The sequence below is a fragment of the Arachis stenosperma genome, chromosome 1 (assembly GCF_014773155.1).
Source record: "Arachis stenosperma cultivar V10309 chromosome 1, arast.V10309.gnm1.PFL2, whole genome shotgun sequence".
Taxonomy (NCBI): domain Eukaryota; kingdom Viridiplantae; phylum Streptophyta; class Magnoliopsida; order Fabales; family Fabaceae; genus Arachis; species Arachis stenosperma.
The window spans coordinates 62,512,489-62,524,337 of record NC_080377.1 but is presented as its reverse complement, the minus strand read 5'-3'; the positions used below and the strand labels follow the sequence as shown (position 1 = coordinate 62,524,337).

Genomic DNA, 11,849 nt, shown 5'->3' with positions numbered 1-11,849 from the left:
ATGTGGGTAATTGGATAAAGATTTAGATATGAGTTATATGAATGAGTATGTTGTGATGCTATGGAATGAATGATAATTATTGGTTTTAAATGATGTTTGATATTGAGACTTATTATTGATGAGAAAGATTGGGCCGGAGGCCGTGATAGGGTAAGTTCAAGAAATGAAATATTTGGATATGGTAGACTGGTAGAGTGTGATTTGATGATAATATTGGAATTGGTGGTTGAGATGTGAAATGTTATTGGATTTTGTAAATTGAAATGGTATGCAGTGAGTGATTATGTTTGGATTGAAATGGAAATTGAATAATTTAGGTGTTGGGATGATTGAGAAGTAATTGAGAAGAATTTGATACTCTGTAGTCTGTAGGAGTATTTGGTATTGAATTGGGTGTGGCTGGTTTAGATTGAAAAGAGAGTTTTGAAAACTATAGTTCTTTGTAATTTTTGGTAAAAACCTATTTTTGACGAACTTCAATGAGCCATAACTTGGTTTTCAGACCCTCGATTTTTGTGAAACTTGTCTTAAATGAAAGTTGGGTTCGTGTAGTTTATAACGCTCGAAGAACGGATGAAAAATGATTTCTAACGAAAATCGTTATGCGCATTTGATGATTTGTGTAAAAAAATGAATTTTCTGTACATAGCAGCTTTTTGGAAAAATCCACATTCATGCGTACACAGAGGCCATGCGTACGCGAGAAAAGGGCTCTGTCCAGTACTCATGCATACGCGGAGGGAATGCACACTCAAGAATGGAAATTTTTGAACACTTGCGTACACGACAAGTGACACGCGACGTGAGCTCCCCCTTTCTATTCAACATGTCTGCGTACGTGGAAGGTGGCTCATGTACGCGAGTTTGGCAATTTCGAAACTCATGCGTACACGGAAGGCATGCGTACGCATGACTACTCTATTTTACAAAAGATTGGATTTTTCAGTTTTTAACTATTTCTCTAGCTTTCTAAACCTCTAAAACACTTATTTAGAATCCCCTAGCTAGTATTTAGACTTTGAGACGAGCGAGAGTATACTGATTGAATTAAAAGGGTATTTTCTTTTATGAGACCTAATGAATTGATATGAGAGATGATGGTGAATGGTTATGATTATGATATGAATGAAGTGAAATATGATTGATGATGAGATTGAAGTGATATAATGGTATGAAGGGAATGAACTTAAATTGAAATTGAGGATTGTAGAAGTCTGGCCTATCAGCCTATAAGCGGTTAATTAGAAAAGTGATTTCATGAGATTGAATGGAATGTGCATAGCGATGATTATGAGTATGATGATGACTTCTTGCCTGGCAAGGATGGTGGTATAATCCCACTTGTTCAGTGCGTAAACTATTATGCGGGGATGGTGGTTTTATCCTGCCCGCAGGAAGTGTTGGATAGTTAGTTAGGCCTAGCATACTTAATGTTTTATGGTTAGTATAACTCTAGGCTTGGATTTTTCTAGCTATTGAAGTGTTGGATTGCCTTTTGACTTCTCAGAACCTTATATCTTATCTATTGGGCACTGTTACCATACTGAGAATCACCGCCGGTTCTCATACCATATGTTGTCGTTTTTTTAGATGCAAGCCGCAACCCACCTCGGTGAGTTTTGTGGATGATGATAGAGCGAAGGATGGCTCGATGTTTTACTTTTGTTTTACTATTGTAGTTGAACCCTCACTTTTGTATACTGTTGCCTTTGAGGATTTTTACTTTGAAAATTTTGAGAGACATGATGTAGCCATTTTATTATCAAAAGCTCTATTGTATTTTTGAAACTAGTAGGCCTAAACTCTGCGGGTAGTGACTAGTTTTCTTTACTATTGTGTGTGTGTGTGTGTGTGTGTATAACTTGTTTAACTATTACCTTGTATATCTTGGAGCTTGTACAAGGTTTTATGTATGTTGTTCTTATCCGTGCCAACGCGCTTTTGCTATCGTGTGTGAACGGTTTTCCTTTTGTATTACTGAGTTATTATTTGATCTTTTATTTCTTTCATCGGGCTTCTAGTCTTAATACTCCTTGATTATATATTATGTTATGAGCTTTAAACCTGTCGTGATGCTTTATTGCCTTTGCTTTACGACTATAGGGTAAAGTTTAGCATGATAGGGTGTTGCATAGGTATAGGCTGGCGACTGAGTCCGTGAGACTGTCAATTTCTAGGCATTAATCATTGAATCTGTCCAGGGTACTTTTTTGTCGGCTTGCCGTTACGCTGAGTCACCCCTAGAAGGTTTATGGGGTGCTTGGCTATAGCAATCTGAGTGGGGAACTGGGCTAGAAATTTTTGGGAGATGTTTGAGAAGAACATGATGGACCCTTGAGGGAGCGAGTTGAACCATTTGATCACTAGGCCTATAAGGGTTATCGGGAAGCCCTGACATTATACTATGTCAGGAATTCCCTCTAGGTTCATCCGTGTCTCAAAGGCAGTCAAATGCTCCTGGGATCCTTAGTCTTGTTATAGCGCATGTCTGTTAGATTGTCAAAGTATTTTTGCAGGCTAACTCGGAGGACTTTCTTGTCGAAAGGGGTTGCCCTTAGGATAACGGGTTTGTTGTGCTGCCTTCTTTTTTCTAGGGGGATCTGTTGTTCTCCTGTGGTGTGGATATCGTTGACTTTGAGACCTTACTTCTTCCTAATAGGAGCGTTGGTCGTGCCCATCTCGGCGCTCGCTGGCTTGCCGTTCTAGCGACCTAGAGCAATGTCTTTCCTGAGGTTGTGTCCTCGACTGTGGCTCAGAACTAGGTATCAATTGGTAGTAATCTCGAGTAGCAACCTCTCTTTCCAAGTTCTGCAACCTGTGCTGCAACTCTTGAATGATTCAGGCGTTGTTGGTTCCTATCCCACCGAAAGGGCGAGAACCAAACTCGGGGTGCGAGTACCGGCTGTTCCATGGTTAATGATTGGGTGTCACCGCCGTGTGAACCACGCTCAGTTTGTTGCTGGGTTGTTCTTGGGAGGGGGGTTATACTCCCTATTCTCTTCGAGTGGGTGTTGTTTATCCATCGGTATGGAGGCCACTAAGCTCTTTTGCGGTGGATCCCCACAGATGGTGTTAATGTTCGAGAGTAACCTTAAATGATAGGATCCACAATCCGGCTGGGTCGGTGAGCTTTACGGTTTTCAGTCTGATCAAATGAATGGTGGGGGTGACCTATAAAGATACTCCGACACTCAAGTTAGAATGGATCTAAGAGGTAGAGTTTTAAGTGTGTGTGTGTGTGTAATGTACTTGAGGGAGCTCGTAGCTCCCCTTTATATAATTTTTGGCTCTCTTATCTTATTTTTTGGTTGGCTAAAATAGGAAAGATATTTGAATTTGAATATTGGTTAGCGATTTATAGCTATCCAGTAGGTTTGGGTTCTTGGGCCGAAGGAGAACAGATTGGGCTCGATGGTTGAATTGTCGTTGGGTCGTAGAGGTCGGGATCCGAGTCCGTAACAATAACCCTTCCGTCACGCCAACTTATAACATCCAGACATTACCGACTAACGATTTCAGCACAACTGATATTCTAGCCCTCAAAACAAATTAAATCGTTGGAGGCTGTTGTAGAAAACAGCCCCAACGCAGACATCCGACAACAGCGCCCTCTGACAGGTTTGCCACCCACCCTGTTTTTCCACCGTCATTGGATTTGGGTTTAGACAAATGATGAGTAATCAACCCACACACTCATACCCTTCAGTCACTGCCGAACAACACTTGGACCTTCTCAGAGACAATTGCCCAAATATGAGTGCCCCTACATGAACGAGATCTTTGAAGCCGCTCAGTTTCAGTTTCCCACTCATACCTAAGCGTGGACAATTACTTTTATTTCGTTGTTGCATTGTCTATTGCTATCATTTTCTAGCCTCATTGGAGACATAATCATCATTCAATCACTCAAGTCACGATAGTATTTTAAAGAAATCTGTTGACGACTAGCATACTGAAATACCAGGACAAGAGCCTGCCTCACCGGAAATGCTTCCTAATCTTTAAATGTTCATGGACAACTTTATGAATATAGAGAAATATTAGGTGTTTTTTGTTCTTTATTTTTTACTTTATATTTAAATTAATATTTGTTAGTTCCTTTTTTTTTTTACACTAAAGGTGTTCACCTCTTAGTATTTTCTATAATATTAAGTGTTGTCGGAGTATATGAAAATTTTTGCTCTATTCCATTCATATTGTTATACACATTAATAAGGTTGAGAGGAGGGAAGTTGTTTCAAAGAATATAAATTTTTAAACAACAAATAACCCTCATTTTTAATGTATCACAAGATATATAAAAATAAAACAAAACAAATATCTTCTTTTATTCTTGAAACACCTAAAAATTTCTGATATTCAACATATAATAATTATGGAGAATCTTTCCTTCTATTGGATTATTTGAAAGCGGTATGACCATGATGATATTGTTCAATTTCTTGTTTTTCTCGTGTCACTCACAAACTTTATAAATTGATCTGATATTCTCACAAGAATTGTTTTTACATCTTTGTGCACTCAGTAGGTGTAAGTGGCACCTTTTGCTGAACCACTTATATGAAGGAAACAAAAAATACATTCTACCCGACTTTATTATAAATTACACTCTCCCCATTCCATCAGCATCAAAAGCAAGCCTCTCTTTCAACATTTTAACTCCCATGTACCTGCACCAAGACCAAATTCAAAGGAAGGGAGAACATGGTTATGTTGACGATAACATATATCACCAATAATAATTTGGATTAGAATTCTATTGTTTAATTTATCATTTTTATTTCTCCAATAATATTGATTAGGTTATTTTTTAAAAGAGTAAAAGGTCAAAATATAAATGAATATGCCTTTGCTTGCGACCTATTTTTTTTTAAAAGAATAATATAGAATGTATTATAGTTTTTAATTTAAATCGATATATTATAATCATAACTATTTACATAATATAGGAAAAATAACACGATGAGGGATGACTTGTACTCTTTTAAATTAAATTTGCTATTTTTATAAATACTATTAAAATAAAAAATTTAAATTTAAATTAAGGTAGATAAGACGTATATTTATATAGAAATACATGATGGTGGACAATTTTTTTTCGTATATAATTGACATTTTTGCTTTTAAATTCACAAGGTAATTTATTATCAAAATGTGTAGATAAATAAGGGAATAATATACCATTTTAGTATTACTTTTATTTTTTGATGTATGGGTTAAAATATAAAATAAAATAAAACAAATATGAGTAATTGTGTCATGGATGATGATTTACCTGCCAAGCATCATGACGGTGGCCTGAGGATTAGTTCCAGGAGAATAGTTAAAAGTTGAACCATCAATAACCCTTAATGCATCGACACCAAGAACCTTATAGTCGCTATCAACAACCCTGCCAACCTGGCAGCCACCATGGTAATGCCAAATGGTCATGACGGTGTCCCGGCAGAACTGCTCCAACGACAGCGAAGAGTTCGAATGGCGAGGCAGGAGGTTGACGGGGGAGTTGGCGGTCATGTTGAGGAGCACGGGGACCGGCATGTTGACGTAGCGAAAGGGGGCGAAGGGCTTCGAGTCGATGACCTTCTCGATGGTTCTTAATCCTTGAACGCAGCGCTGCAGGTCGCGCGGTTCTTTGAAGTAGTTGAAGGTAACCGAAGGGTTGTCGTTGGGGTTTAGGGTTCTCAACTCCATGTGGCCTGTTGAGATTGGACCCATGATTTTTTCCAGGATGAATCCTCCCCTGAATGCTGCGTGGTCTAGTGTGTCCATCATTTCTATTGCTTTTTTTAGTGCTTCGGGGCTTCTTTGCTTTGGAGGCACCGTGGAAAATTGACCAATCTGCATTTTACACCATCTTTTAGTTATATCTAATTGATTTAAAATGAAAAAAATAATAAAATGAAAAAATAAAAGTCAATTAATCTTGAATTAAAGTAGTAAAATTCACGTATAATAAAATTTATAAATTCAATCATAATTAACTTTTTATTTTATCATTTTATATGCATTTAGATGCTATTAAATTGTAAGAAAAAAATTATTTTAAAAAATATTTTAACATAATAAAAAGAGAAAAAAAAAGTTGCACGAATGAACAATATAGTGTTTTTAATTACCTTGGAGGAGAACATTCCGAAATCTCTGGGTGAGGTGCCGCCAGCAAAGTTTTCTCCGCTGGCAGCTTCAATGTAGGTGCCGAATTTGGTGATGCCGACGACCTCAATGAGGGATACCTCAACGGGCACCGGAGAAGGGATGAAGACGGCATTCATCGGGTTATCGGACATTCCTTGTCCTACCAATGGCTGGTCCAACGTTACATTTATGTTGTGGGCCCGAAGTTGCCTTTCAGGCCCAATTCCACTTAGCATAAGAAGCTGTGGGCTTCCAAGTGCACCGGCTGATACAATTATCTCGTTCCTGGGCCCTCTCCTAAGGAATGCCCTGTGTTTGCGCCCCAATGCGTCTCTGAACACTACTCCTTGGGCCTTCGGCCTTGACCCACCTGGTTATTGGTTTTATTTCTCAAATCACTCAGATCGAATGAAAAGAATTTTCCTAAACTAACAAAAAAAAAAAAAAAAACAAATATATAGGATAAACTATAAAAAATGTATCCAAATTATTTTGGCGCTAACAAAAATACTATCGAATTATGTTATCAGCAAAATATCTTTAAATTATTTAAAAACGTGACAAAAATACCTATATTTTTTTATTAATGTAAAACTTTTTAATTCACTAGAATGTATTTTTGTCTTATTTTTAAATTATTTGAGAGTATTTTTGTCAATAACAAAACTAGAAGCATTTTTGTCAACCACAAAATATTATTGAGCATATTTTTTGTGGTTTATCCAAATATATATTATTAAAAAATATTTTAAAGATCAAATTTTGATTTTATTTTTTTAAACATAATTAGAAAACTAAGATATTTTAATTTTTAAATGTTTGTAATTTTATACTAAGTGAAATTTTGTTAAATGACCAATTTTTAAAAAGATTGAAAAAAGAGGTTTAAGGATCAAATTTTGTTCTGTTTTTTTTTGTATAATTTTTAAATAGTTATTCAAATATTTTTACAAAATTTAAATTACTTGTTGAATAGAAAAGTCATTTGCCATTTGTGTTTATTATTTTTGTCATATCTTAACATTTTTTAAACATATATTTGAAATCTATATGTTTCGAAATTATTTTTATCGATAATATAAATTTTGTGTACTATTTTAGTAATTTTTCAAAAGAAAATTCCAAGGGCATAAAAGATGGGAAAAAATAGTAGGGAGGAATGATCATTGTATTGAGTTTTTCAAAACTGTTGAACAGCTAACTTTTGTTAGAAATGCAGTTTTTATATCCCCATACTAACATGATGATATATATATGGGATCTTAAAAGAAAAAAGATTATTGATTGGATGGATTCTTTATTTGAACGCACCTTTAGTACGAAACAAGATCCTATGAACGCTAGCATGCAAGAGGACAGTGATTCGTGAAGGGTTTGCATACTGCAAAAGATCAGCAGAAGTGTGCCTGTATCCATTTTGGTCAAAAATGGTGCCACCAACCTTAGTCCCATAAATATGGTCGTAAGTGAAGCCATTGTTGGGGACCACACCTACCTCCAACAGTCCATCCCTCACCGCTGATTGCCATTGCTGAACCTTTGGCTCAAATGCTACCTTTTTCTCAACCCATCTGTATGCTTCATTCACTGCCCTTCCATCCCATCCCGCTTCCCTATCAATACCAAAATCATAACAATGTGTTCAACTTACTCTTTTAGGTTCAATTAATTTGTATAGTTAAAAAACAATATTATATGCACATACCATAAATTAGTTACTATATATTTTTGTATGAAATTATTAATATATCTCTTATTTAGTTTATTTTTAGTATGTATTTTATATTTTAATATGTATTTTGTATTTAACTTACAAATTCTATAAATTGACCTAATTTTATGTTTTGATGGTATATATTTTTGTTTTTAAATTTTATAAAATGTTGTAATAAATGAATGTTTCTAGTGAAATTTAATTATCATTACATCTATTTATTTCTTGAATTGAGTAAATTATATTATTACATTAGGTGTATATTAAAAATTAGCCACTAAATCAATTATTTGTATAGAATATATATTAGAATAAAAAATATATATTAAAAATAAATTAAATATTATATATATTTATAAATAAATATATAATAATTGATTTTTAATGTGTAAATAATAGACTTTGAAATTATAATGTCCATCCTTAGGCAGAAATTGTTGAATTATGTTAATATGCAAATAAAAGTTCTTTGAACTTTTATTGTCTAATTACATTAGAAACCAAATAAAAGTTTAAATAACATTTTTCTATATAATACTCCTAAATTGTTTTAAATTTGTCCATTGTTTACCTTATATAGTTGGGTCCAGCACGAGTATAGAAGCCGGCATTCAAACAACTTCCGCCACCAAGAACGCGAGCTCTTGAATTGATGACGCCATCTTCGGAGATGAAGCGCTGAGCGGGAGAGGTGGGGGAAGTGTCGGAGAGGGCGGCGCCAAAGGCGGCCAAGTTGGTGATGTTCGGGTTGCCATAGGGCGATCCGCCTCGTTCTAGAAGCAACACTCTGTAATTTTGAGACAATGTCGCTGCCAAGGGGCATCCGGCGGTGCCTCCGCCGATTACAATGTAATCATAGTATGAGATGTTTGATGCTGTTGTTGCACTTCGCATAAATGTATAGTTTGGAACTGTATATATGTGAACCACACAAACAAAAGGATAGTAATTAAAACTCTGATCTCTTTCGTTTTCCTCCTTCAGTCTTAATTTTAAATAGATGTGATTATTGAAATACCAAAATACAATACCCTCTCATCTAAGATGAATGAATTTTGTTTGGAACAATAAATATATAGTATGCACATCATACTTTTTGCTGTCTTCAAACACCCACCTAATTTATCTAAAATGTAGCCCAAAATTAAGTTCAATATTTTCTTCGTGCTTAACAAAATCATGACGCTGATTTTTTCTATAAAAATATTAGTGGAAAATAATAGATCAAGAGACATCACATATTATATTAGTTTCGGAGGTGCATGAATGGATGTATACTATATATTCCTTCATATCATCCTGATTCATTAGCTTGTTTGGAATAACTACGTAGTTTGTTCTGAAAGGTTTTCTCTTAATTAATTATACTATATATTCCTATATATCATCCTGATTCACTAGCTTGTCATATTCTTTGCAAGAGAAATTCTTATTTAGAGTGAATTCAATTATTCCTGCTCATTCTTAGTTTGCTCCCGTTTTTCTCTCTTAGTTTTTTTAAATCTAATGGACAAAATCACTTCATAAAATATATAAAAATGCAATTTCGCTATGTTACCAACAAGGATTTTACCAATTTTTGCCAACTCTTATTTATAGCTGTATTTAATGAAAGTGTCTTTGTAGATGTGTCTAATAAAAATGTCTTTTTAATGACTGTGTTTAATAAAAGCATTTTTATAGATATATTTTATAAATGTGTCTTCTTATATATGTGTTTAAAATATAATAATTAATTATTATTAATAATAAATTGACAGATAATATATTGATATAGTATACTTTTCTGTAAAAATGTTTCTCTTTGCACTCCTTCGATGGATAGAAAAGAAAAAGATATTATTTATTTATTTATTTTAATTTGGTTGTACCATTACTTTGTGAAACTCCTTAAGGTTCGCCCAAAAATGTGGTTGAAATAGTAGACAGTGAGGATCACATTAATTAAGAGATAGTAGACGTTAAATTCTGGTGAGCTAACAATGAGAAATGACATTTATTTAAATATGTAACTAACTATATTATATTATTACTTGCTGAAAATTTCTATACTGTATCAAATTCATTAATTCTAATTATAAGTATTGGTAAATAATTTTGAATATGTGAAGAAGCTCAATATTTTTCGAATTTTTATAAATTGACTTACAAGGCACATGACAAGTGACAACACAAGGAACTAATTTTATTTCAGTCTTAAATGGGTAGATAACAGTCTCGATCACCAGTAAATATTAGTAACATTATTTTGGACTGCCTCCTGTTTTACCTTCAAAATCGCATTTATACTAAGCTACTCACATACCAATAAAGTCTGAAAGATGCTATCCAGGCCCATTATTATTTATTTATTTATTACAAAAAAATGAGATGTTATTACAAGTTTACAACCTCCCAAAAAATGAGAAAGAAAATAATGAAAGTAATAAGTCTCACTACTAATAATTCGTTCAAGAAGACTATAGAACAGTTATATATTATTATATTAACAAGAAAACACTAAATTATTTATGCAAAATACATGAAATATTTCTAATTATAATTATGTCAAATTAAATTATGCAAGATACAATAAAGAAGTTTCAATATTCCATCCATCCACTTCATTAAGATGGCAGTATATTTGGTCATGTACTTCAGCTGAGCAAAATTAAATAATTAATTAACTAATTACGTTAATTCATAGTGTAGTCATATTAACATAAAGCAGTAGTATTGAGATAAAATTGCATTTGCATGTATATGTTTTCCAGTCTTCACAAGCAATCCGTGATTCCACCGCCGATAGTAACAATATCAACTCCCCCGTCAGCTTTTACTTAATAGTTTAAGTTTTTAGAAGATGTAATTTATAACAATATTAATCGACTTTTGTTTAATAGTTTAAATTTTGAAAAAATGTAGTTTTTGATAATATTTGTATTTTGTATGAATTTTTTTAATCTAACAAGTTAAAAACTAATTTATTACGGATTATAGTTTTATTTAAGAGTTGGTCATTAATTAATAGGTTACTACATATATAAAACAATATTCGAATTCTCGACATTTGTTAGACGAATAACTTAACTAACCTAAGTTGATTTTTAAAATATACTTAATATGTGTTTTTATAACAAGAGGTTGTTCTTTATTTATAATATTAAAAAGAAAATAGTAGTAGTTATGGATGTATACTGAACACACATAGTATAGTCTAATCAATTATGGATCATAATAGAAAGAAGTTCAGAGTAAGTACATTACCTTTTTGGGAAGAACAATGCTGAGGAGAAAGGAAGAAGAGAGCAAGAGTAGTAGGAAGAAGAATAAGCCTCAACCACCAAACATCCATTGCAGAAAGTAAAGCTGAACCTACTTCAGTTCAAAGTAATGAATAATCAAGTTTGCTGACCCTGAAACATGTTTTCTTTGCAAATTATATATACTGTATATATAAATAAAATAAAATAAAATAAAAATTGTAAAGCAATAATCCCCAACGATCTCGGCGGCTATAAGTTCTCGTAGTGTAAAGATGGCCTTAATATGTTTAATTTTGTCGTCAAATAATAATAACTAGTAACGGAATAGTAAAAGCATAAATAGCATGTGGTTAACATATATGTGTGGGACCATGCATGGCATCAACACAAAGATTCAAGAAAATGCAGACTCTGTGACATGTACACTCCCCGAAGTAATCGTTTTTAGGGTCAATGGAGTGAGCAAAATAGAAGGAAAGAATTAAGAGCTAAATATATGGCTAGAGATAGAGAGAGAGTATTGTTGGTATTTATTTATTTATTTATTGGTTCCCATGTGAGCTTTTTGACATGCAGGTTGTAACATTTTGGAACTTATAGCTAAACTGTTGCGGTTTTCGAACAATTTCTTTGTCTATTTTCATTTGTAACAGGGTGTTAGCATATTCTGATATGGTTAATTGGCTCGATATTCTTTTTTATCAATTTTTTAATCCGATTCCTTTAATAAATTAAGTTTCTAAGTTTAGAAG

The 11,849-nt window shown here is 33.5% G+C and overlaps 1 protein-coding gene across 1 annotated transcript; it reads right to left on the bottom strand.

Annotated features, from left to right (window-relative positions):
• Positions 1–4,386: 4,386 nt before the first annotated feature.
• LOC130939413 (protein HOTHEAD-like) lies at positions 4,387–11,530 on the bottom strand. Its single transcript, XM_057867522.1, has 7 exons — positions 11,468–11,530; positions 11,099–11,206; positions 8,424–8,763; positions 7,450–7,751; positions 6,120–6,508; positions 5,276–5,841; positions 4,387–4,670 (listed from the first exon to the last, which is right to left on the bottom strand). Exons 1-7 carry the CDS (start codon positions 11,472–11,474, stop codon positions 4,604–4,606), a joined length of 1,779 nt encoding a protein of 592 aa, XP_057723505.1. The 5' UTR covers positions 11,475–11,530; the 3' UTR covers positions 4,387–4,603.
• Between the last annotated feature and the right edge of the window lie 319 nt (positions 11,531–11,849).

Coding starts and splice junctions, on each gene's coding strand:
- LOC130939413 (XM_057867522.1), bottom strand. Junction 8,764..11,098: donor GCATTGTTCTTCCCAAAAAG/GTAATGTACTTA, acceptor ACATATATACAG/TTCCAAACTATACATTTATG. Junction 6,509..7,449: donor GATCTTGTTTCGTACTAAAG/GTGCGTTCAAAT, acceptor ACCAATAACCAG/GTGGGTCAAGGCCGAAGGCC.